Below are 27,258 nucleotides of genomic sequence, written 5' to 3' on the forward strand. Positions count from 1 at the left end.
GCGAAGATCTGCAAAGGGACTTAACGATGCTAGAAGAATGGGCCAAAAAATGGCAAATGAACTTTAACGTAGGGAAATGCAAGGTCATGCATGTAGGGAAAAAGAACCCGATGTTCAGCTACAAAATGGGGGGATCACTGCTAGGGGTAAGTAACCTTGAAAGAGACCTGGGAGTGATGGTAGACACATCTTTGAAGGCGTCGGCACAGTGCGCCACAGCCTCAAGAAAAGCAAACAGAATGTTGGGTATCATTAAGAATGGTATCACGACCAGGACAAAGGAGGTCATCCTGCCACTGTATCGTGCAATGGTGCGACCTCATCTGGAGTACTGTGTCCAGTACTGGTCACCGTACCTCAAGAAGGACATGGCGGTACTTGAGGGAGTCCAGAGAAGAGCAACTAAACTGATAAGGGGTATGGAAAACCTCTCGTATACTGACAGACTGAAAAAGCTGGGGCTGTTCTCCCTGGAAAAGCGGAGACTTAGAGGAGACATGATAGAAACCTTCAAGATCCTGAAGGGTATAGAAAAGGTAGACAGGGACAGATTTTTCAGATTATGGGGAACCACAAGTACAAGGGGGCACTTGGAGAAATTAAAAGGGGACAGGTTTAAAACAAATGCCAGAAAGTTCTTTTTCACCCAGAGGGTGGTGGATACATGGAACGCGCTTCCGGAGGCTGTGATAGGCCGGAGCATGTTACAAGGCTTCAAAGAAGATTTGGATAGGTTCCTAGAGGATAAAGGGATTGAGGGATACAGATAGGAGTAGCGGTAGGTTATAGGGATAGTCTGGGACCATTGCTCAGGCAATGGGCCTGATGGGCCACCGCGGGAGCGGACCGCTGGGCGAGATGGACCTCTGGTCTGCCTCAGCGGAGGCAACTTCTTATGTTCTTATGTTCTTAATCAACGAAAATGGTACAATGTTACAGTCAGAGAAAATTAGGTGGTAGAGAAAAAAATGGTACAACAGAGAGAAAAAATGGTACAAACAGAAAGAAAGATGGGTACAATTATGGCAATGAAATGGTACATGGAAGAAGGTCAAGACAATCTGTGTAAAGAACATAGAGAGATAGAAGGGGCCAGGGTGAGCATAGGGTCTTAGGGTATGAATCGGATGAAAAGATTAGTTTTTAATAGCTTCCTGAAGTTTAAGTAGGATGAAGTGCTTGAGATGATGTGGGCCAGCCAGTTATTGTGATGACCTGCTAAACAGTAAAAGAAAGCATACTTTTAGACTGTGAAAATAATGAATTCAGGATTATCGACCTCCATGGTAGTGATTTTATACGATGTGCCTGAAGATTTTTCATGAAAAGGGCAGCAAAATTCGGGTTAGCAAAAATGGCATACCTGACACCAACAAGAGCACAAATATGTCTATGTGAATAAAGCTTAGGGCTCCTTTTACGAAGGCGCGTTAGGGCCTTAATGTGCGGAATAGCGCCCGCTAAAATGCCATGCGTGCAAGCCGTTACTGTCTCCTCTTGAGCAGGCGGTAGTTTTTCGGCTAGCGCGTGTTGTAGCGCACGCTAATCTGGTGCGTGCATTAAAAACGCTAGCGTATCTTCATAAAAGGAGCCCTTAGATGGATTGCTTGAAAGGGGATGTGGCTCCAGAGAGCAATGTTAAATGAGGCCCAAAACCTCTCTTGGCAGGTCTGGACACAAGAAACAAAAGTTTAAACATGAATTATTGGAAAAAAAAAAAAAAAAAAAAGAAAAGAAAGAAGAGTAATCTCTTCATTTGCAATCCAATAAAAGAAGAAGCTTACAAGTGCAAATCATATTTTTAGAAAATCCAAAAGTGTTCCTGCAGCATTTATCATAAGGTCAGGGTCTTCTGTGTTGGCCAAAACAAGGCTGCTCTGTGCAGGGGAACCCAGTGTACTAGAGCCGACAGCAGGCCTTAGTGTTAGAGCCCTGGCAATAATGGAAGCAGTGGCCTTGTTTAAATTAGATTTAATGAAGGGTGGTGGATGCATGGAATGACCTCACAGTGGAGGTTGTGGACACTTTAACTGAATTTAAGAAAGTGGGGAACAGACAGTTCAGGAGAGGAAGAGATAGTAGATCACTGTTCTTTAGGATGGTAGGAATGGATGACATTGACACAGGCTGGTCATTAGTGTCACGGCCCAGCTCATTTGGATCCAAAGTGGCCCCAAATTAAAAATGAATGAAGACCACTGTAGTAGATGATATGGTTGGGCAGACTGGATAGACCATATGGTCTTTATCTGCTGTCATTTTCTAAATATCATTCCTACAGCCAGACAGTGAGGTCAATTATAAGCATGATAGAGTCTTATCAACCCCCTGACTCACTACAGGGATTCTGTAATTGAAGTCAGTATCATGTTGTTGCACTGGTCTTTTGGTACTGTAGGGATGGTGACATATGGTCTCTCAAAGTGCTGATTTGAAGTCTGGCTTTTAGGTTAAAAGTCACAAACTTTATCCTAATCTCTTGTTTGCACAATCTTGTTATACTGGGGGTACAGTGGTATCATGTGTAGTTTGGGGACTGTAGTCCACTGAGAGCTATTCTGAGGAGGGAATGAGGGGATTAAAGAGAAGAGGGAAGTTAGATGCTCTCATTGGTAGGGTTACCATACGTCTGGGAAAACCTTGAAATGTCCTCTTTTTAGAGAACTGTCCAGGCGCCCAGAGGAATTTCCAAAACCTGGTAGTTTTCTGGGTTTTGGAAATCCTGAACTCGGAGGCCACGTCTGGAAGCCTTTGCGCGTGTGTGGCTGTCACCATGATGACATCATACGCACGTCGGTACCATTAGCACAGAAAAGGCACCATAACTGAGGGGCTGATGCATGACGGTAGCACTGATAGAAGCATGTGGCTTGCACGACGTCTGTGCTCAGTTTCTAGGCATATGTTGCTAAAAAGGTGTTTGTACAGAAGTTAACCCTGCACAAAACCTCGTGTTAAGACACCAGTGCACAGCATATTAAAATGAATGGCAATTAGGCTATTAGCTATTTGTAGGGTTACCCTGGACATATGACCCTGCCCTGCTCTACCTCCATCCCCACCACGTTCAGCCCCAGCCCTGCCCCATTCTGCCCCAGCCCAGCCTCCACAAAGCTTCCTCTCTTCTTCCGGACGAGCTCCAGTCGCATCTGGAGGGCCTGGAGCATGCGCGGATGTGTGTGACATCATCCACGTATGCTCAGAGGCCCTCCAGGCGCAGGAGCTCGTCATGGCTTTCCAAAACCTGGACAAATGCTGGGTTTTGGAAAGTCCGGCCAGGACCCCGGTCAATCCTCTATAAAGAGGACATGTCCGGGTTTTCCTGGATGTCTGGTAACCCTAGATATTTGGTCTCATTGCAGAAAAGTATAGTATAAGTACTTTAAGGTGAACTCAACCTAAGACCTGAACAGGCATAGAAGGGTTGGCTCATTCTTCTGCAGTAGCTTCTGGGAGGACTTAATGCAAGTTGTTTCTTTTTGCCATGAGCATAACAGTACCCATAACTTTCTTAAGATAGAACGGGAGGTAACAGTTCTGCACACAAGTCCGAGCAGAAAAAAATTGTACGTGTGCATGTGCTGGAATGTTTTTCTGGGTTTAAAAATCAGCATTGCAAATTTTTAAGCACGCAAATTTTTTTTGCGATTCTGACATTTGTCCACAGAATAACATTCCAGTGTGCCAACACTTTTGTTTTGCTCGCACAGTTCTAGCCGCCCTCGGTGCAGAAACCGCGTGCAAGCGACTGATGTGCTTCACCTGCTTAGTGCGCAAGTTCTGTGCAATTCAAATTCGCATACGATTAACTTATTGCACCAGTGAGCAAAACTTCAGCATTACAATCACATTAGAAGCCGTGCACTCAGCTGTCAGCATAAGGCTCTGCCACACAGCTTTCTGCATCGGCTCCTAAGGATACAAGAGAAGCCGGATGAGGGGTGAGACAGTACTAGTGAAAGCAGTGATTTTCCTGTGTTTACCCAATAAGCACCTATTTTACCCTTTTCTTGCTTCATGGATAAATTATCAGTGTATATCAAGTTTATCAAGTTTATTATGTATTTTGATTAATCGCCTATTCTACATTCTAGGCGATATACAAACAATAATGAGTGAATAAAAACTTGGGGTAGTTATTACATAGACAAATAAAATTACATAATTACAAAAACTTACAATCATGACACATTAGGGAAACTATATTTAAAGGGTTACATTCTGAATCAAAATTTTATATTTCAGGATTACAACAATAGGGAGGGAGAAAAAGCGCAAATAAGAATATAAAAGATTAAGAAAGATTATAAAATTATATATTAACTAAAAACATCATTGATTATTAAATAAAAGCATCATTGAATAAGAAACTTTTGAGCTTAGTCTTGAAATTAACTAAGTTCTTTTCTTCTCTTATATAAATAGGAAGATTATTCCAAGATTGTGGGGCGGTCACTGAAAAAATAGTAAGCCGTCTAGTGTTTATAACTTTCAATGAAGGAATAGCCAATAGATGTTGGTCCTGAGATCTAAGTGTTCTTGTAGTTATATAGGGAATTAGAACTCTAAAAATAAAAGCTGGGGTTTGGGATATTATTGATTTGAACGTAAGCAGACAAATTTTATATAGAATACGATGTGCCACGGGAAACCAGTGGGATTCTTTAAGTAAAGGAGTGACGTGGTCGAATTTCTTTGCTTTATGAATTATTTTTATGGAAGCGTTCTGTATGATTTGAAGGCGTCTGATTTCTTTTTGGGATATGCCCATGAACAAAGCATTGCAATAATCTAATTTGGAAATGATTAAGGAATGTATTAAGATATTTAAGGATTTTTCGCATAAGAATTTTGCAACAGATCGAATTTGGCGTAATCTAAAAAAGGTAGATTTAACCACATTGCTTATATGATCATGATATGATAATTTAGTGTCGAATGTTATACCTAGGATCTTAATATTTTGGTGAATCAGTAGAGGAGTATGATTAATAGAAATATATCAATTAAAACTTAAGATCAGTAGCCATAGATCATAGCACTCCATTTATTACAGATCTCAACTACGTAAAGACTTGACAAAGATCCTGTATCTTTAAGAGAGGGCTTTTCTCCTACTTTAGCTATCTACAATAACTGAGAGCAGAGTATGCCGGGGAGGATGGGCACGGAAGATAAACTGAAAACAGCATGGCGCCAGCATACAGTGCTGAGGCTCTCTCCTGACTGACGCTTTCATGTTTCAAAAACTACAGCATCTCTTCAGAGCTCAGCGATGTAAAGCATAACCACCGCTGGCCGTACCATCTGGGATAAAAGATTCCATTATTTTATTTTTGTACGGCTGCATATCCTTTGTTCTGGTGGAGTGGGCCCTGCTAATCACATATACTGTGGTGAAAAGGGGGGCAGTGGACGCCTGTGCTTATAAAGAAGCCAACCAGAGTAAACAGAGAGCAAAACACCACTTCTACCAGGGAGTACAAGAATTCTGCTAGAGCAGAGTAACTCTCAATGATCAAAGAAGCATATCTTTCCCTTCGTATTTCTAGACTGAAGTCTGGTCAATAGCTTGGTCCTGAGCACTGTTCCTGTACATTTGTGGGCTTCAAAGTTTAGCATTAACTTTGAACTATGAAGAGCAGAAAATGTGGTGGTGGTTGGGTTTTGTTTTGTTTTTTCAAGTCCTGCATAGACAGTTAATTCTGTGGTGGTACTGTACCTTTAAATATATGATGTGCCCCCTGGAGACAATGCCCATATCCTTCATGTCACTTTCTCTCAATAGGAGCAACTGTTTGCCTGTGATATGGTGTTCTTTAAATACGCTGGCATATCCACTCTGCTCCTCGGAAGCATCACCTTAGCAGAAAAGAAGAAACTCTGTAATATCCACTGCTGCCACTTATCCAGTCCTTTTACCAGAAAGCGCTCTTGTGAATTATACAGTAAAATACCTACCTTTTTTAACCAGCTGCTTCATCCAAAAATACTGTGGGGGGAAAAATACTTGGAAATTATGGATGCAAGGTTTTTAAATGTCCAAATAATGTTTTTTTAAAATACAACGATGTCAAAGCAACACAGAAAACAAGCAAAGTTTTAAGGACTTAGAAGAGTTATTCAATCATCACCCCTGTAATAAATACCTTTATTCTGCATCATATAGTCATAAATGCAAAATAACAACTAAAATTGCAGTGCAATTCATAGAGAGAAACTCTGAAATATTCAATTATCTCTTTCCCTGAACAACCACCTGAAGGCTGAAAAATGATTTACATTGTGCTGACACTTTTCTCCCTTACAGGTATTTTTCTTTCAAAGAATGCATGCACAATATTTAAGATTTCTTTCGTAATGATCTATACTGTGGGAGCACAGAAGAGCTGCAATAGGTAGGAGCCTGATGGCGCTATTATGTTAAACTGATTTTTAACACTGTTGGCATTTCACCAAAAAGTCTTTTTCCCCATTCAGATTTGGCAGTCAGGGTCAGTCCCAAGATGCATTAACCTGCCACATTTCAGAAATATTCTTTAAGCATATTCGGGGATAAATTGCTTATTCAGATCTGGTCATGTAGAGAATGTTTCTCTTCCTTTACAAATTCTCTCACCCTACAGCAGATGAGAGCTGAGAAACTGCCGGGGAGAATGGGATTGGAAGGCAAGCTGGAAATGGCGGATGGGACTGCTAATCTGTTCTTTATAAGCTTCACATTCCAAAATGCAGGATGTCTTCAGAACTCAGAGTCTCAAAGTATATCAACCTATGTCCTTGATGGTCTCTCATTTTAAAGTTTGAGGGTGTTTTGAGATACCTATGTTCGAAATGTAATCTTCTAGATATGTGCAGTGCAGTAAGAAAAAGCTGTTTTGTTGAATGATAGCCCAATATTGATTTTCTCAGCAGCACACAGCAGGTCTGGCTAAACTGTTCCCAATAGACATAGTTATTTAAGGCTCAGTATTGGGAAAGGACTTGAAACACATGTTGTGCAGATGTATTCCTGCATTTATCATATCATACTACAATGGAGATAGACATGAAGGGGGTAATTCTAGAACTGTGTGCCGGATAGAAGTCTGTTCTATAAAGGAATGTAAGTGCCTAATTCACATTATAGAATGTTAGCCTAACAGCAAAAAGAAGTGCCTATGGGTTACATGTGAATACTTACGAGAAATGGCCTGGTAAGGGAGGCGGACTGCCCCAGGCGCTGTCTTTGTGGGGGCACTGGCACCTCTCCTCTTCTCTTCCCCCCTCCGCTCCTTCCTCCCCTCCCCCGCCATGCATGCACCTTTCATGCCCCCTGTACCTCTAACTCTTTGCCAGAGAAAGCTGCAGCTCCAACTCGCTGCTCGTGCCAGCCTCAGCGCTCTCTCTGTCACTTACTGGTCACGGGATCAGGAAATGGCATCAGAAGGACAGCCGAGGCTAGTGATGACAGCAAGTTGGAGATGCTGCTTGCGCCGGGGAAGTTAAAGAGGTATGGGAGAATAGGCACTTGCATTCAACAGGGGGGGGGGGGATGGCGTGGAAGGAGCAGGAGCAGAGAAGAGGGCATGGGGGCGCCACTACTCAAGGTACCTCGCTCTATGTCACTGCTTACGAAAACTGACATAAGCGCTCCTCATTCTGGTGACATGTGCATAATTCAGTATTGTATAAATTATGTGTGTGAATCCTACCCAGACTGGTAGGACTGATTCTATAAAGTCTGCCTAAAGTTAAGCACCAATATCGGCACCTAACTTAATTGAACAATAGGCTTAATCGGTACTGATACTGGCACTCAACACCTCACAATTGGCTTTAATTAGACTTAATTAGTTAGGCCAAAGGAGGGGCATGAGCAGGTCATGGGCCTTCCTAGGATTTAGGCATGGAATTATAGAATACTTCCATTTCTATGCCTAACTGACTGCCTAAATTTTATTCATTCAATTTTCTATACTGTTCTCCCAAGGGAGCTCAAAACGGTTTACATGAATTTATTCAGGTACTCAAGCATTTTTTCCCTTTTTAGGTGTGAAATGTTATGTTATGTTAATCAGGTTTTCTATTTCACCTTTACCTATTCAGTTTAAGGTTGGATTAAAATACAAGAGGTTGGGCCAGTTACCCAGGAAGTTACAATGGACAGTTTGACACAGAAATTCAATAGAGTTGCAAGTACAGTACAACTATTAATACAGTTTAGTCAAAGTTACAAATAGATAGTTACAAGTTCATATGGGTCATCGTTGTCTCATCATTATGTCCCAGGAGTTGCATTAGACAGTTTGGAAATTGGATTTTACAATTACCATTTCAGTTACTTTAGGGTTAAGCTCCCTGTCTTGTTACAGAAAAGCTTTTACAAGTTTTCTGAATCTGATTTAGTGGTCACAAGATCGTAGTGTAAGTGGTAATTAGTTCCAGCATTTTGCTAATTGATATTGGATGGTTAGGGTAAATTGCTTGGTAGACTTTATAATGTTGCATACTGGGAATTTTAAGTGGAAAAGATTTCTGGTAGAATAGCTGTTGAGAGGCACCTTGGAGTAGGGTGGCTAACTCTGTTAGGTAGTCGGGAGCATTTCTTGTCAGGATCTTAAAGGCCTAATTTAAACTTGATCCTTGCGGTTATGGGCAACCGATGTAGTTTCATATACAGTAGTAGGGCTGTAAGTGTTCCAATTTCCACAGATCCATCAGATAATACTTTGAAACAGAGGCTTTCTGAATTTTAGTGCCATCCCTAATCCTATTTTGACCAGACTACTGTAATGCAACACTAGTTCTTTGTTCCAAAACACTGTCTTGCAAACTACAAAATCGCAGCACACTAAACTGGTGGCCGCATCTTGAGGACATCCGGAAGTCTGCAGACATCGATGCAATGATGTCAGATGTCCACGCATGCATGAAGGCCCTCCAGATGGGGCCTTGAGCTGCCAGTTGGAGGTGTGTGTGTGTGTGTGGGGGGGGGGGGGTGCATGGATGGAAAGAGGCACAGAGAGGAGTTGGAAGAGAGGTGTTGGTGCCGGCTGATTGCTTACAGGATGTGCCTCTCGCCGCGAGAGGCATGTCCTGTAGACAGTCAGCCAGTGCCTCTCCTCCTCCCCGGCATCTCGCGGCACACCTGGAATCTTGGGCGGCACACTAGTGTGCCACAGCACAGTTTGTGATACACTGCTCTACACATCTACAACTAGTTCAAAATTTAGTTTCTAAAGAGAGGTAATAATTAAGTTTTTCCGAAACTTGATGACAATTAAGATAACTCACATTTGTGAAAAATTTTAAAGTGTCAATTTGGTAGCGTTTTTTGAACTTCTTAAAAATATTCTTATCCACTCATTTTGATTATCCATTTTATTAAGAAACCATGTGTGCCTGCATAGCTCTTTCCATCTCATCCCCCTGAAAGGTACAGATGTTTACATCTGATATAAGGCACATACAAATATTCTTCCTAAGTTTGCATGAATATGCATGTGTTTTATGAGTATACAGCAGGCATGTCCAACTTCGAACAGGTTGTGATCTACTTTTTCTGGCCAAAAGTGCCGGTGATCTACCACCATGAAAATTAAGTTTCAAATGAGTTTCAAATTAAATTTTAATCCAATAAAGTTGGAGGTTCCCCCCCCCCCCCCTTTTTAATGAGCCTTCTGTAATTTACTTGGATGTGATCAGTTGTTAAACAAATTTATCAAAAACAAAACAGAGAGACGAAGATCCAGTAAGAACTGTGAGGGGAAATGGAAAGTACATTTTTTCTTAAAGTTTTATTGATTAATAACTTTATTCAACTGTCTTAATAATTTTCTTTAACTTTTATTGAATAATTTGTGTTAAATTTAGGTCGAGTATTGATCCAGGCTGATCTTGCACAATCTTTAATATTTCGCTCTTGCTCATTAGTGAGATGTCTGAGCCTGCATTTCATGCACCAGATTTTTGAAGTTGGGTGAATATTGCGTGAGGGCCAGTCTCAGGGAATCCTGGAGATGTTCATCTGTCATGTTGGAACATTGTGTACTCTGTCATTTTCAGATGGGAAAATGCAGATTAATACAAGTTGAACCGAAACAGGAGTATACAGCTTCACTGCATCTTCTCAAGTTGAGAAATTTGTGTCTAGGCACTAGCTTCCAAAACAATTCTTGCTCAGCACGGGTCTTGAGAAAAATGTCATTTTAAGGGTTAATATTTTGTTTTCAAGGGATGGCTTGTTCAATGAGTAATTTTTACTGATAGCAGCTGCAGTTTCTTTAATGTCCACATCTATTTTGAATGGGTATGACAAGTACTTCACAACTGTTCCAATTTTTTTGGAAGTCACAGAATCTATTTTCGAATTCCTGGATAACAGAACAGATTTCAGTCCCATACTTCTTGTTCTGAAAAACAAAATTTGGATATTGTCCCAGATGGTCCTGCGTATTAGGAAAATGATCAAAAGTGTTGTTTGCAAGGTCAGTCATCATTAGCTCAAATTTGCTCTTGTAGGATGTTACTTATCATCTTGCCAATGCATTTGTTTTTACCTTGTAGTTCAAGGTTCAACTTAGTTCACCTCTAAAATCAGCGAGAAATACCAGATCACATAACCACTCCTCATCTTCCAACTCTGCTTGGTCATCTCCCCTCTCCTTGAAAAAACTTCTTATTTCATTCAGCAAATCACAAAATCTTTGCAGAAATTTGTGCCTACTTAGCCACCTTACATCTGTGTGCAAAATGATTTCCGCTGCCCCTTCATCAAGAGTAAGATTGAAAAGCCATCTTTGAAGTGATCTTCCATGAACTGAATTTACAGTTTTGAAAGTGATGTCCATGACAGTCTTTGTATTGAGTCTCTTGCTTTCCAAAACTTGCTGGTGAATGATGCAGTGGTAAGAAAGGAAATCTGGGAAGTCGTCATGCTATATACAGTGGGCTATGAAACCCTTAACCTCACCTATCATTGCTCTTGCTCCATCAGTAGTGATGGAAACAAGTCTATGCAATGGAAGATTATACTTTGTCACAAAAGAATGGAAAGAACTGAATATTTCCTGACTGGTAGTTCTCCCTTTTAAAGAAATCATTCAAAGTAGTTCTTCTTTAACACTGAAGTCTTTAAAAACCATCCGGATAAAGACTAGTAACTGGGCTATGACTCTTATGTCTGTAGATTTATCCAGTTGGAATGAGAAAGCAACACAATTTGAAACATCCTCCAACAATTGTTCAATTGTGTCTTCACACATTTTTTCTATTCACCACACGACAGTTTTTCTTGACAATTGTACATCTTGAATAGCAGCTATGATCTCTTTCTTATTTTTAAATCCTTCAAAAAGATTGTCAGCTGCTTCAAGAAAACAATCTTTTACAAATTCCCCTTCAGTGAAAGGTTTGCATTTCTTTGCAATCAGGTTGCTGACCTTGAAGGATGCTATGGTTGCATTGACCGAATGTGACCTTGGCTTCACCATCGATTTAAGTTCTTTGAGCTTCAGTTTATGAATTTCACTTTTGGGTGGAAAATCAGCATCAAACTTATTGCTATGCAGAGCCTTATAATGACGTTCCAGATTATCCTTTTAGGGTAAGGATACTGGGGTGTTATAAATTAGACAGAAACACTTGTCTTTCATCATGATGAAGAAGTAGGCCATTTCCCATTCATCATGAAAGTGGTAGGTTTTGCTCTTCTTTGGAACACTTATCTTCGTTATACTGGGGTGGCTGGATGTAAGAAGGCCAAATCTATTAAGTTAGTATAAACACTGGCTAAATCTGGTCCAAAACTGTCACTATACCAAAGTATTAAACATCAACAGGAATGGAAGACCTCTGGATGATGTGCAATACAAGGACTGGAGATGCCAAAACCACACATGCAGTTGTAAAAGTAAAAATAAGAATTCATCATACTGGCACTAATGGGTTCAAAATAGGTCCACATACTGATTTACTCTTTCCAGAAGAGATCCTTTGGACTGATCAGGTGTTATTTATAGATATGCTTAAGATCTTTTAGGTATTTGTGACTCCTCATGCCAAGTCCTTTTTCAGCATTTACTTGTGGAGCTGTAATAGGCCCTTGTAGGTCATTTTTGATTTGCTCTATGAAGATCTATGTGCAAATCTTAAAGCATGCAACTGAGAAGGGAGTGTGGCCATTGGAGGGACAAGGGCAGGTCAGGAGTATTCACTGAAGATGAGTATAGTATTACTGAATTCTGGGAACGCTTAGGATTGGTTTCAATTGGTGTAAATCCTTGTGCCCAAATCTGGACACGAATCCTGACTTTAAAGCTATCTATAAAGGGTGCCAGTCCTGGAATGCCCATTACAGGATCATTCAGCACTGATTTTTGAGCGCCATTTACTGAATTCAGTCCACAGAGTATTAGGTAATCAGATATTAGTGGCCTTTGGTTGTATGGTCTTTTCTATTTTAACCTGGAGTTCTTTTCTTTTAAATTCTTGTAATGTACACCGTCTTGACCTTTGTTGAATAAATGTGGCATACCAAATAATCATAAACATGCACGTGTATTTATTTAGGAGTGAGTACTTATGTCAGCCCTAAAACTGCTCATGAGTGGATTTGGACGATACATGCATAACTTAGGGCTCCTTTTACAAAGGTGCGTTAGGGCCTTAACGCATGGAATAGCGCGTGCTAAAATGCCCATGGGCGCTAGCTGCTACCGCCTCCTTGAGCAGGCGGTAGTTTTTCTGGTAGCGCGCGCTACAGCGCGTGCTAATCCGGTGTGTGCGCTAAAAACGCTAGCGCACCTTTGTAAAAGGAGCCCTTAGAGTAGACTGAAAATTACATACATAAGTGTGAGCCCCGCCCAGACTCCGCTCATGTGAACAATCACTTCCAAAAATACAATACAATTTTTATTTATACTGTATACTGCCAGTACCTCCATGAAGTTCGCAGTGGCTTACATAAATAATTATGAAGCTACAAATTATTAAATAGTATTACAATATTTAAGAATTATTAATAAATTATTGAAATAGAAAGGTCTTTAGGTCTTTTTTGAAAATCTTAAAATTAGATTGCTGGCTAATATTAGTCGGTAAAGTTTTCCAAAGTTTTGCTGCTTGATAAGATCTATTGTATCATATTCTTAATGACTGGATACCAAAAAGTGTCATTATTTCTCAGATTCAAAAATGGCTTATTGGAAAAATTAGAGTTGAGGCATTTAAGGATCCTTTTACTAAGGTGCGCTAAATATTTCTCCAAAACATATTTTTAAATAGTATACAATCGAATTTATAAAGTATTCACTCTTCTATAGGTAGCCAGTGCCGTTGACATAGGTAAGGTCTAATCATCACTTTTTTTCAATCTGTAGAGGATATGCAGGTGTAGTTGTAGAACAGCAGGCAGCCAGATTATTATTTATGCATGTATGTGTTCCAACAGGCACATCAAATGACTAGAATAATGGCAAGTACATGCCGCCTATTTTGTGCATGCAAAAGACTGAACTGTGTGTCTGTATACACCTCTGACAAAATGACATGCACGTATGCATACTATGCTGTATGTAGGTGTTCCCAGTGGCATTCAGTCCTGGGTTTCAAGTTGCTTGTCTGACAACGCTACCTGGATATCTCACTGCCATCTAAAGTTAAACATGGCCAAGACTGAGCTCCTCATCTTTCTACCTAAACCCATCTCTCCTCTTCCCTCGGTTCTCTATTTCTGTGAACAACACCCTCATTCTCCCTGTCTCGTCAGCTCGCAACCTTGGAATAATCTTTGACTCATCTCTTTCCTTCTCTTCACATATGTAACAGACTGCCAAAACCTGTTGTTTCTTTCTCTACAGTAGCACTAAAATCAGACCCTTCTTTTCTGAGTGCACTGCCAAGACTCTCATCCATACCCACATCACCTCTCGCCTAGACCAGTGTTCTTCAACCTTTTTACACCTATGGACCGGCGGAAATAAAATAATTATTTTGTGGACCGGCAAACTAATAAGACTGAAATTTTTTAAAACCCCATCGCCGCCCTGTCCCCGTGAGCTCGGTCCCGTTAACCATCTGATCCCATCCGCACAAGCCTCAAATAGTTATGATTTTATTAAAGTATAAAAAGAAACAATATTTTGTACAATTGTCATTTTATAAATATAAATAATACAGGGCAAGGATCAACAAAACTCCCGTCTCCCCTCCCCTTCACATATATCCCCTCTACTATCAAGAAAACTGAATAAGCCAAATTATTACAGAATGCTACACAAATATCATGCTAACAGAATACCGCAGTCACACATAGCATGAATTGTGTTAGGGGGAGTGCAACTAGGGCAACTGCCTCCTGGTCAGAGAGAGCCCTAAGCCAGCTGGAAGCTAAAGAAGCACTGCCTGGGCTTTGCACTCCCCAGTTATGTCTAACATCAGCTCTAGCAGGATACATATTTTAAATCTGATATATTCTAATCACAAGATAGAAATAAAATTATTTTTTTCTACCTTTTGTTGTCTGGTTTCTGCTTTCATTGTCTTTTCACTCTCTGCCATCCAGCATCTGCCCTCTGTCTCTTCAATCCAGCATCTGCCCCTTCCATCCACTGTCTGCCCTCTCCCCCTCCCATATGGTATCTGTGTTCTTTCTATGCCCCTCTCTCCTACACCAGATCTAGCATCTTTGTCCCTCTTTCCTTATTTCTCATCTGACTCCCCTTCCCAGCATCAATCTCTCCATTCTATCCTGACTCCTTTGCCTCCTCTAATATCCCTGCCAGCTGTTTCCTTCCAATTTTCCTCCTCCCCTGTCCAGCAGTACATTCTCCCTTTCTTCCTTCCCTTATCCAACAGTAACTCTCTTCCCTTTTCTTTCCCTTCTCCCGTCAGAAGTACTCCCTTCCCCTCCCTTGTCCAGGAGTACCCCTTCTCCCTTTTCTCCTCCCCTTATCCAACAGTAACTCTCATCCCTTCCCTTTCCCTTCTCCCCTGTCAGCAGTACCCCCTTCCCCTCCCTTGTCCAGGAGTACCCCTTCTCCCTTCCCTCTCCAGCAAATATTTCCTCTATGTAGACTAGCGGCAGCGCATCATCGAAGCGGGCCGGCCTAGCAAAGGCCCCGAGGCTGTCTCATGAAACTGCGGCTAAAATACTGCTTAGGGGCAGCTGTGTGCCAAAGTTAAAAGCACACAGAGCTGAGACATACGCGGCAGGAGTCCCGGTGGTGGAAGGCAGGAGTCCTGGCATAGCGACGGCAACAGGAAGATGCATGTCAGCTGACGCCGGCACCTTTTGTTGCGGCGGGGACCCAAATCCTTCATGAACTGGCAAGATTTTTTTGCAGACCAGCGGCTGAAGAACTGTGGCCTAGACTACTGCAACCTGCATCTCGCTGGCCTTCCTCTAATCCAGCTCTGTCCCCTTCAGTCTGTTCAGAATTCTGCTGCATGCCTCATATTCCACCAATGCTGCTATGCCCTCATTACCCTTCTCCTCAAGTCACATCAATGGCTCCCTATCTGTTTCCGCATACAGTTCAAGCTCCTCTTAACGACCTACAAGTGTATGCGCTATGCAGCTCCTCAATATCTCTCCTCTCTCATTTCTCCCCACACTACCCCCTGAGCACTCCGCTCTTATCTGTACCCTTCTCCTCTATGGCCAACTCCAGATTCCGTCCCTTCTACTGTACTTTCTGTACCATATGCTGAGAACAAACTGCCTGACTCAGTACATCAAGCTCTGTTTCTGACAGTATTCAAATAAAGACTCAAAGCCCACTTCTTTGAAGCTGCTTTCAATTCCAAACTTCAACCCACCTTCTAAGCATCAATATCCATCTTATTCCCTCTGTAATTCCCCTACCTGAGCACTATGTATTGATGCACCATCTTTTCCTATTTGTCTGTCTTGACTAGATTGTAAGCTCTTCTGAACAGGGACTCTCTCTATGTTTTGATGTACAGTGCTGCATATATTTAGTAGCGCTAAAGAAACGGTTAGTAGTACAGTAGTAGTAATAAGGTAGAACAGGGGTGACATTGTCTTATGTGTGCACATTTTGTAATATATACAAAGAGGGCAATTCTATAAAAGTTAGGCACCAAAAAACCGGGCTCTAAGTTAGTATTCCATAACAGCAGAGCTGCATACCAAGGGGCTGATTCTAAAAACGGAAACTTAAGTAGGGGGAAAGAGCACACACATATTTACACCATCTCCTGCCCTCATATATCTCTTTAAGCGGCATTAAGCGGAGAATTTTTTTAAATAAATAAAAATTATTTCTTTCAGAAGACAAGCCTATAGTAAAAAGTATGTTGAATACTACAGCCATTTACTTGAGAAATTATTTTTTTAAAACGTTTGCCTCGTTGAAGCCTGATGAGATCCGGAGTCCTGTCTAGTCCCCTTCCCTCACCAGGTCTTCTTGGGCATTCTTAGTTGGGTTTACCTATTATCAGCTATAGCAATTTTTTGGTGTTGTTGACAGAGCTCCTAAGTTAGCTTCAGTGCAACGTAGGGATAATTTTTTTTATCATCGTTTCTATTTTAAACTGTGAATTTAAAAAAAATTATGGCAATACTAGGAAAATTCCTACTAAATAACATTAAGACACATTACTATTTCTTCTGTTCAGGTTTCAGCAGGCACTTGTGTCAGGAGAGTCTTGGAACAGACAAGTTCTTATTGTTAATTAGTTGCCATGGAAAAAATAAATACAAGTCAAAACATTTATTTTTCTATTTTTTTCATTCTTCAGTAGTTAGGATGCTTGACTCAGGTAGTAGAAAATTGCCCTTTAGCAGAAACAATTTAATTTAGAGCAATTTGAATCAATTTATTTTCACCTTGGTTTATATACTATGATGTATATTTATAAAAGTAATATAAAAATTCTTACCACGTCGTCTTCAGTCCAGGAACAAATATCAAAGGAAGGCAGCAACTGCATTAAAAAAAAAAAAAAAACACAACACAAATTGAAAGAAAATACTGCACCAATTATCATTTTCTCTGGTTCTGTTTTTAAATGCTCTTCAGTATGTAGGGATTTATCACGTTCTCCTTGATATGAGAGAAGCAAATTACCTTATGGATAACCAGGGGATGCTTTTAAAACCTTATAGATAAAGCACATTAAGAGAGAAATACCTTTCCTAACGTCTGAATAAAATAAACTCAAGCTAAGCGACTATTTGGAACATACTGTTCAGTTTGTGGACTTGATCATCTAGTCCAGGGGTGAGCAACCCCAGTCCTCGAGATGCCACACCCCAGTCAGCTAGTCAAGATTTCCAGAATGAATATGCACGAGATCTATTTGCATATAATGGAAACAGTACTTGCAAATCGATCTCATGTATATTCATTGTGGAAATCTTGAAAACCCAACTGGGTTTTGGGCCTCAAGGACCGCGATTGCCTACCTCTGAATGTTCTAATAGTATGAATTATAAAGTAGGGAGAAATGCAGTTCATCAGTGCTGTACCTTTTCAGCAAAGAGAAGAGAACCAAATCAAGGGTCTTCTAGCTGGCATAACCCCTTATCAACAGAGGGATTTCAGCTACATTTTTCTATCGGTTCCATACTCCACAGAAGCGGGTCGAGCACAGCTAAGGCTTATTCACAATGATCAGATCAGGTTTGTGAGGAAGGGAAGAAAGAGAAAACAAGATACGTATCTATCATGCTTTCCAAAGGACTCTGAAAATTTGTCAACATTTGTGAGTGTTTCGGGCCTATTAGGATTGGCAATGGCTTGGCGGCAGCTTCCTTTCTCCTATAATCACTACCAAAGGCACTCAGCGCATCACCTTCACTCGGCAGCAGGTCTCTTCGCTGTCAACATTCTATGCTGCTGCAATCAGTCAGTAGCAACACTCTCATCTCCAACATTGTTGACAAAATGTGATTACAATTAGGTATCTGATGTATATGTTGTGAGGGTATCAAAAACCTCTCATTGCAGGTCTGATAAAGGCCTGTAAGAATGTGTGTGTAGCATTTTAAAGACCTTATTTGTATATCAACCAAGTGACAGTGGAAAAAAAAAAAGAAGTTTGACTGTATATATGAAAAACATTTTTCTTTATAGCATCGCTTATAATTCTTAGTTGTGAAAATGTATCCGAAGTGTTCCTAAACACATTACAGTTTGATGACAGCCAAGCTGGAAAGATGGTCTGACCCTAGTCTAGCGCTATGTCAATGAGTCCATGTTTGAATAAAGGTCTGATTTTATATGTATCTGATAACTGCAGGACTTCTGTTAGATGTTTTACTATCTCTGTATCAGGTGTTTCACATATGAAGTAGGTCATCTGATGCCTTCAATATGTTTCTTTATGCTATTCTTGTGTAAATATATTAGAAATTTTAATCATTGTTTCTTGCATTCCAGAATTGATATAAAGTATAATAGTTTCACTGAGCAGTAGAATGATAGTGATAAGGTAATAGCAGCTATAGTATAAATTCAAAGCGCTTGAGATTCTATGCTTCCTATATGGATTCTATCTAGACATAGTTTGAGCTCCACTGGGCAAGCTGCAGAGGGGGAAACCAAGAATTAACTAGGATGTTCTTTTACTGAACAAACTGCCTGAGTCATTACGTCAAGCTCCGTCCCTGGCAGTATTCAGTTCCAGGTTAAAAGCCCACTTTGTCGAGGTTGCTTTTAACTCCTGACCACTGTTCCCTCTAAGCTGAGCTGGGGTCCTCCATCTACAGTCCTACCAGTGGGGGGTGCTGTTTCACTATCACATATTCAATGGAGAGGGACAAGGGAGCTTTGTAAGACTCCAGGGAAGCTGCCTGTCCCTACCAATTAAAAACACATTTGAAGCCCCACCTCTTATGGACAGCAAAGCAACTGGAGGTCTCCCGCTCAGCTTAGAGGGAACAGTGCTCCTGACCCCACTCGCTGGTAAAGCATACATGCCTGCCTGAGAAACTCCCCAACCTCTTACTTTTGTCTTGTTCATCCACTGATTAGATTGTAAGCTCTACTGAGCAGGGACTGTCTCTTGCATGACTTAATGCACAGCACCGCATATGACTGGCAGCACTATACAAATGATAAGTACTAGTAGTAGTAAAAGATGGCCTGTGCTAGCTCCAATGCAGGTCTTTCCCGCAAGTTGTGACCACTTTTAGCGCTGCCAGTAAATGGCTAATTCAGACATTTATACAATAATGGCCACATGCTAATTTTTCCTTTAGCGTGTACTTACCAACACCTATTTTTAGGTGGCAAGGACTCGCGCATTAATCCTGTGTTGGTCAGTTAGCGCACAGCAACAAACATGCCTACAGCACTAATAAATTTTTTAGTTCATGGGTAGTGTGTGCATATGTAAACCTTACCATGGGACACCTGAGCGCACCCTACAGTAGGCCATTTAAAGATACAGTAAGCACACATTAGTGCTTACTGCAGCTTAGTGAAAGGGCTCCCTAGATTAGTTATGTATGGTTTGGTTCCCACCTGGGATTTTAGATGGTATGGGCTATACATTTTCTGAAATAAATAAATAAATTCATTCATTCATTATTTTTGCCCATAAAATATGTGATACTTGTCTAAAGATATGGGGGCCAATATTGACACCACAGGATGGAGGCTGGCTAATTCCCACAGTTGGGGGCTAAGCCTGAGTTTTCAATGCTGGGCCATTTCTGGTGACCAGCATTGAATATCTGGTCTATTTTTGGCTGGCTCAAATTTAGCCGGCTAAGTCGATATTAAGCACGGGCCAGTTAAATTATAGTGCCAAAGACAGACCAGCTATTTGAGAGGCCCAATTTATCTGCTAAACTTGGCCAGTGTTTAAAATTGGCAGCTATTGCGCAAAATGGCCGGCTACGGTTAAACTGGTAAACACTAATATTCAGTGGAGATAACTGGCTATCTCCTGCTAAATATCAGTGCTTAGCCAGCCAAACACTATTTAACCAGCCAGGAGCCATATAGGACAGTGTCTTTCTTTATCTCAACAGTTTGCTCAATGGAAACCAGGGCTAAAATCTGGCATTTTGAGCCTTAACCACAGTGAAAGCCCACCCTGCTCACACATTTCAAATTCATAATACACTGGACTCTTAAGAACATAAGAGTTGCCGCTGCTGGGTCAGACCAGTGGTCCGTCGTGCCCAGCAGTCTGCTCACGCGGCAGCCTTTTTGGTCAAAGACCAGCGCCCACACTGAGACTAGCCCTACCAGCGTACGTCCTTGTTCAGTAGGAACTTGTCTAACTTAGTCTTGAATCCCTGGAGGGTGTTTTCCCCTACGACAGCCTCCGGGAGAGTGTTCCAGTTTTTCACCACTCTCTGGGTGAAGAAAAACTTCCTTACGTTTGTACGGAATCTATCCCCTTTCAACTTTAAAGAGTGCCCTCTCGTTCTCCCTACCTTGGAGAGGGTGAACAACCTGTCCTTATCTACTAAGTCTATTCCTTTCAGTACCTTGAATGTTTCAATCATGTCCCCTCTCAAGCTCCTCTGTTCGAGGGAGAAGAGACCCAGTTTCTCTAATCTTTCGCTGTACGGCAGCTCCTCCAACCCCATAACCATCTTTGTTGCCCTTCTCTGGACCCTCTCGAGTAGTACTGTGTCTTTCTTCATGTACGGCGACCAGTGCTGTATGCAGTACTCCAGGTGAAGACGCACCATGGCCCGGTACAACAGTATGATAACCTTCTCCAATCTGTTCGTGATCCCCTTCTTTATCATTCCTAGCATTCTGTTCGCCCTTTTCGCTGCCGCCGCACATTGTGCAGACGGCTTCATCGACTTGTCTATCAGAACTCCCAAGTCTCTTTCCTGGGAGGTCTCTCCAAGTACTGCCCCGGACATCCTGTACTCGTGCTTGAGATTTTTGATATTTTATAACCATTCCAACTTTATATAGGGGCATTTGACAAAATACCATTTGAAAGACTTCTGAGAAAATTAGAAAGTCATGAGATAATGCCCTATTATGCCCTGGTTGAAAGATAGAAATGGTCAATATTCTCAATGGAGATGGGTCTATGCTGGGACCGCTGCTTTTTAACATATTTAGATGGGAATAACTAGTGAGATAATTAAATTTGCTGATGACACAAAGTTGTTCAAAGTTATTAAATTGCAATTGCAAGAGGGCCTTGTGAGACTGGGTGTCAAAATGGCAGATAATGTTTTGTTTTTTTTTTTTTTTTTTATTTCAAGGTTTTACATTATCATTTATACAAATAATAAGAAAAGAAAAGGAATTTTACAGAAACATAAATACAAATGTTATAACCTACTAAAGGTTCTTCTATATAATTTCCTCTAGTCCACATAATTGAGAGAGAAAACAGGTAGATGAAACAGACATATTTAAATATAATCCTGATCAATAAAGATCAATCATTCTGGTGTATAAATACAAATCAAAACTCCAAATTATTAATTATGTGGTGAGAGAAGAAGGTGAACTTGTTTCATGACGTTGTAAAAATTGTTCTAACTGCATTGAGTCCCAATAAACATATTCATTTTCCTGAAATTTAATCAAACATTTACAGGGAAACTTTAAATAGAATGTGGCTCCTAAAGCTAATACCCTAGATTTCAAAACCAAAAAAGATTTTCTTCTTAATTGTGTTGCTTGGGCCACATCTGGAAATATTAATACATTGTCTCCACAAAATTTTGTTTGTTTATTCTGAAAATAAGCTTTCATTATTAAGGATTTATCTATTTCTCTCGTACATGTTATTAAGAGTGTAGATCTAGTTTGGATTATATCCTGTGAGTCCTCTAAGAAACCAGGTAAATCAAAATCAATCTGTTCCAACTGATCTATACCCGGTTCTATGGAAACTTTTTTCTTCTGAGGGATATAATATAAATTTGTTAAAGGCAAATTTTCTATGTCAGCCATTCCCAAAACTTCCTTAAAATATTTTTTGACCAATATTTCAGGGGAAATCAAATGAGTTTTGGGAAAATTGACTAGACGTAGATTTTTTGCTCTCTGCAAGTTCTCCATTTTTTCAAATTTCAAATGAGTAATATGAAAATCCTTAACAGCTGATGAGGAGACTGCTTGTAAGGTAAACATTTGGGACTCTGTTGACCTAATAGATTTTTCTATAATCTTTAAGTTTGAATCAACATTCACAAACTTATCAATCACTTCCTTTGAAAATTTTTCATTCTGTGTCACCACAGATTTTAATAACCCCTCCATTCGAGTATTAATTAACCATACATCTTTTAAAGTAACTTCCTGAGGTTCAGCCTTAGGATCTCTAGGAGCCAAAGCCTCATCTTGAAAAGATAAGGCTTTCGGCATCACCCTATAAGACAATAAGGGTGATGTCTGTTGCTCAGAGATTCCCTCTGGCTGAAAAATGGAGCCTGGATTTGGCTCCAATTCACCAGGAATACCTGGTGGAGGTGGTGGAGTTCTACCTGGAGGACTAAGAGATGCTCCTGATAGTGAACTCGCTCCTTGGCTATGGCTGAGTACACTGGATGGAACTAAATGTCTATCTATGGGACCCATTAAAATAGGCGTAGACACTTTTGCTTTCCCTTTTCTTTTTCCCATATTGTAGTTAAAGTTAAAGTTACATACGTTTCTCCCGTTTCTCCCAGTGTCTCCAAGGGGCTCCCAAGGGGCAAAACGTGCCCCTTAGGGCACGCCCCTTTGGCCACGCCCTGCGGCCGCGCCTTGCGGCCGCGCGCCACAGTCGCGGCGTCCCTTTCTACCTCGGAGAAAGGACCCGCGTGACGTCGGGCGTCTGTCTCCGCAGGTGCCTGCAGGGATTCAGCAACCCGGTCCCAGTTTAGATGACAGTAAAAGCGCTGCAGTCCTGAGCAAATAACAAGTCCGACAGGTAATTACACCTTAGTGCCTGTGTCTCCCCGGTCTCCTGCAGTCGCGGCGTCCCTTTCTACCTCGGAGAAAGGACCCGCGTGACGTCGGGCGTCTGTCTCCGCAGGTGCCTGCAGGGATTCAGCAACCCGGTCCCAGTTTAGATGACAGCAAAAGCGCTGCAGTCCTGAGCAAATAACAAGTCCGACAGGTAATTACACCTTAGTGCCTGTGTCTCCCCGGTCTCCTGCAGTCGCGGCGTCCCTTTCTACCTCGGAGAAAGGACCCGCGTGACGTCGGGCGTCTGTCTCCGCAGGTGCCTGCAGGGATTCAGCAACCCGGTCCCAGTTTAGATGACAGTAAAAGCGCTGCAGTCCTGAGCAAATAACAAGTCCGACAGGTAATTACACCTTAGTGCCTGTGTCTCCCCCTGGCAGATAATGTTTAATGTGAACAAGTGCAAAGTAGTACATGTGAGAACGAGGAGCCCAAACTATAGCTATGTATTACAGGGTTCTACATTAGGAGTCACCACTCAGGAAAAGGATCAAGGTGTCATCATTGAGGATACATTGAAGCCCTCAACTCAGTGTGTGGCAGTGGTTAAGAAAGCAAATAGTTTGTGGATTGGTGCCCTACTGGTTTTAAGGTGGGAATTAACTACCAGCCTCCAACTGTGGTACCAGGAGGTGACTTAGCTAAAGTACAACGAGCTGTATGCATGCTGAGTAACACTACAGATATTGCTGAAGCCTGGGCTCGCTTAGACCACAAGTTTGATCTGATGTATGCAAAGCGTGCCTTTGTCCACTGGTATGTAGGTGAAGGCATGGAAGAAGGAGAATTTTCTGAAGCTCTGGAAGATTTGGCAGCTCTAGAAAAAGATTATGAAGAAGTTGGTGTTGATTCTGTGGAGGGTGAGGCTGAAGAAGGGGAAGAATATTAAAGATATAATAAAATACACTATAGAGAGTACTTCATGTGAAAAAGATTACATGGTTTCATGTTTCTTGAACCTTGTTTAGAAATAAAAGTGTTTATGTCAACAAAAAAAAAAAGAAAAAAAAAAAAAGCAAATAGAATATTAGGAGTTATCAATAAAGGAATGGAAAACAAAAATGAAAATGTTATCATGCCTTTGTATCACTCTATGTTGCAGTTCTGGTCACCGCATCTAAAAAAAAGATTTAGTGGAATTAGAAAAGGTACAGAGAAGGGCAATGAAAATGATAAAAGGGATGGGACGACTTCCCTATGAGGAAAGGCTAAAGCAGCTAGGGCTCTTCAGCCTGGAGAAGAGATGGCTCAGGGGTGATATGACAGAGGTCTGTAAAATAATGAAGGGAGTGGAAAGGGTAGATGTGAATCGCTTGTTCACTCTTTCCAAAAATATTAGGACTAGGGGACATGCGATGAAGCTACTAAGTAGTAGATTTAAAACAAACCAGAGAAAATATTTCTTCACTCAATGGGTAATTAAACTCTAGAATTCATTGCTGGAAAATGTAGTGAAAGTGATTAGCTTAGCAGGGTTTTAGAAAGATTTGGATAATTTCCTAAAAGAAAATTCCATAGGCCATTATCAAGATAGCTTGGGGAAATCCACTGCTTATTTCTAGGATAAGTAGCATAAAATCAGTTTTTCTCCTTGGGATCTTGTCAGGTACTTGTGACCTGGATTGGCCACTGTTGGAAACAGGATACTGGGTTTGGGGAATGGGTGTGGAAGTGTATCCAGCTGGTATATTCATATCAGAATGAATTAGATGGATAATACAGTGTTAGCACAGGAGCACTTTTCACCTCCTAAATAGGATGCAGTTAGGAGGAAGTTCTGTAAATGGTGCCTAAAAATATAGGTGCCTATAATGTAGGCACCTATTATGTGTCAATTACACTTACATACCTTTTACAGAATTATGACTAAGTCCTTTAAAGAATTGTGCCTAATGATGTCCAAGTCCTTCTTCACCTCTAAACATGCCTACTTTGGCTTTAGACGCCGCTAGGCACCTACCTTTTGTAGAATCGTGCATAAGAACATAGATAATTGTTGCCTAATTAAGTTTTATTTTTTTAGGTGCCTAATCTTAGGTGCTTATTTATTTAGGTGCCTGTCTTTAGACACCCCTTACAGAATTTGCCTTTTAGTGCTTTTGTTATTTTTTTCAAGTCAATTTCAGAAGTTAGGAAAGGCACTATGGAAAAATAAACAGAAAAAAAAAAATCCTTATCATGCTGCCAGAGTTGATCTGGGTTTAGCACACACTAAGTCCAGATTTTGCCACAGCTTAGTAAAAGGTCCTTGCTCCAGTGATTGCAAAGACAACTCTTGACTGGGTCCATGTTGGAAGGCTCCTTCTTGAACACTACAATAACAGGTCCTAAATCTGGCCACTAGGTGTCACTACAGCTCCTTCCCTGTGCCTGACCAACCTGAATGATCCAATTCTGAGGCAAAAATTGAGCTTTGTGGCATCATACAACGTTGCCACTGGTAGCAGGACTGGATCTATATATTTCACTTACTACAAGGATTAAGAAAGAGCATTTGTTTAAATATACAATGCAGCACTAAGGACTCCCTTTACAAAGTCATACTTGCAATTCTTATATGATAAATGTGACGAAGCCTAGTCAATTCCTAAGGGATTCATTGCATTTGCCGAGTGGGAATTGCTAGAGCGGCTTTCTAGAAGGAACCTTATGCCTCCTGGCACAAAGCTCTGATAAAATCAGTTGGTGGAACTGGAACAAGGATGTCATTTACCAAGGTCTAAAGACACTCTGCCCAATATTCATCACGCATTTTTTATGTCCACCATCTGCATTAAACCTGGATATTCAGTCCCAGGCCAAATTCAACTTAACCGGTTAAGGCAATATTCAGTGCTTCACCACTTATGTTAAACCAGTCAAAGATAAGACTGCTATTTATACCATGCAATTTAACCAGTTATCTTATGCAGTAAGGCGATGAATATCAGTGTCTAACCACATAAAAGTCAAAACTATGGTAGCTGATTTTATAGTGGGTGCAAAAGCCAATATTCAGTGGAGATAACCAGTTAAATCCTGCCGGATATTTGCAGTTAGCTACAAACAAGTTATTTAACTGATCAGTAGCTGCTTCTGGTCAGTTAAACAGCTTTGAATTTCAGCCAGACTGTCTTTAAAGAGTGAGCAAAGGTATAAAGGAAAGCCATTAGGCTAATCACAGGCAAATTGAATAAAGGGGTCAATATTAGTTTATCTGCAAATTATTATTAATCACTGTTTCACAAGTTCTGCAGAGGTTCTTTTGTAGAAATGCCACAATGAATGATATCCGAATTGTACAGATAATATACTCATTGATTGAAGTTCAAAGGCTCTCCTGTCCTCTCCTGTTATCTGCATGTGCTATTAGATAAAGGACAGATTGGCTATTGGGCTCTAGGAACACGTTCAAGCAGCAATGAAATGGGAAATGGAGAAGCTTCTCAAAACAAACACCTGCATTTCCCTGCTACAAAATTTGTTTTTTAAATGCAATCAGGTTGCATGATGTTATTACTCTTTTTGTGATATGAATGCCCTCTGACAACTCAGATTGTCAGTATTCAACATGGCAAAGTGTTCCTCAAAGGTTCATCATAGCAAAATGACTCAAAAGCTTACAAAAAAAATATCACCCTGCTTGGTGGACAAAGCATTGTAATAATAAATTTTTTTTTAAAAAAAGCAAAGATGATTAGTTAAAAGAAGTCCTGCTGTATTCCACAGCATTTCCCCTTTCACTTACCCCACCACCCCACCCGTACAGGAGAGCAACTAATAGTCAAGTTTGCAAACTTTAGTTTTCAGTCCACTTCTTTGTGCTTCCTTATGACTGACATGTTTCTCTGTTTCTAGGCTCTGGAGTAATCTAAGGCAATACCTTTTTACAGAAAGGGTGGTAACTGCCTGGAACAGTCTCCCAGAAGAGGTGGTAGAGACAGAGACTGTGTCTGAATTCAAAAGGGCCTGGGATAGGAGCGTGGGATCTCTCGGAGAGAGAAAGAGATAATGGTTACTGCAGATGGGCCTTTATCGGCCATCAAGTTTCTATGATAAGGGAGCTTGTATTAAGCAGATGGTGGGCCCCAATAGGACTTGAATTTTGATTAAACACCTGTTACTGGCTTCCTGAGCTATCCACCAGAGGTTAACATGTTGCCACTCCAAACAAATTAAACAGTGCATCCAAACAATCTTCATGCTCTTGTACACTTTTCACATTTTGCTGTCTAAAAAATATAATTCAAAAGGCATTAAGAGTCTCTTTTGCTATAGCTTGGCATGTGCTAACAAAATTAGTGCAATGCTAAATGCCATATTAATAATAATAATAATAATAATTTATTTCTTATATACCGCCAAAGCCAATAGTAGTTCGAGGCGG

General features: G+C 40.8%; 1 protein-coding gene across 4 annotated transcripts in view; it reads right to left on the minus strand.

Moving 5' to 3' along the window:
* Nucleotides 1-27,258, minus strand: part of MAP3K20 (mitogen-activated protein kinase kinase kinase 20) — a 252,134-nt gene that overhangs the window by 64,337 nt on the left and 160,539 nt on the right. For all 4 annotated transcript variants that reach the window (XM_033945057.1, XM_033945056.1, XM_033945059.1 and 1 more), the window contains exons 11-13: nt 16,888-16,932; nt 5,962-5,992; nt 5,723-5,862 (exon numbers count right to left, since the gene is read on the minus strand). In XM_033945057.1, the coding sequence (XP_033800948.1) occupies nt 5,723-5,862; nt 5,962-5,992; nt 16,888-16,932 (216 nt within the window). The remainder of the gene's footprint in view (nt 1-5,722; nt 5,863-5,961; nt 5,993-16,887; nt 16,933-27,258) is intronic.

This window comes from Geotrypetes seraphini, chromosome 5 (genome assembly GCF_902459505.1).
Source record: "Geotrypetes seraphini chromosome 5, aGeoSer1.1, whole genome shotgun sequence".
Classification (NCBI taxonomy): Eukaryota; Metazoa; Chordata; class Amphibia; order Gymnophiona; family Dermophiidae; genus Geotrypetes; species Geotrypetes seraphini.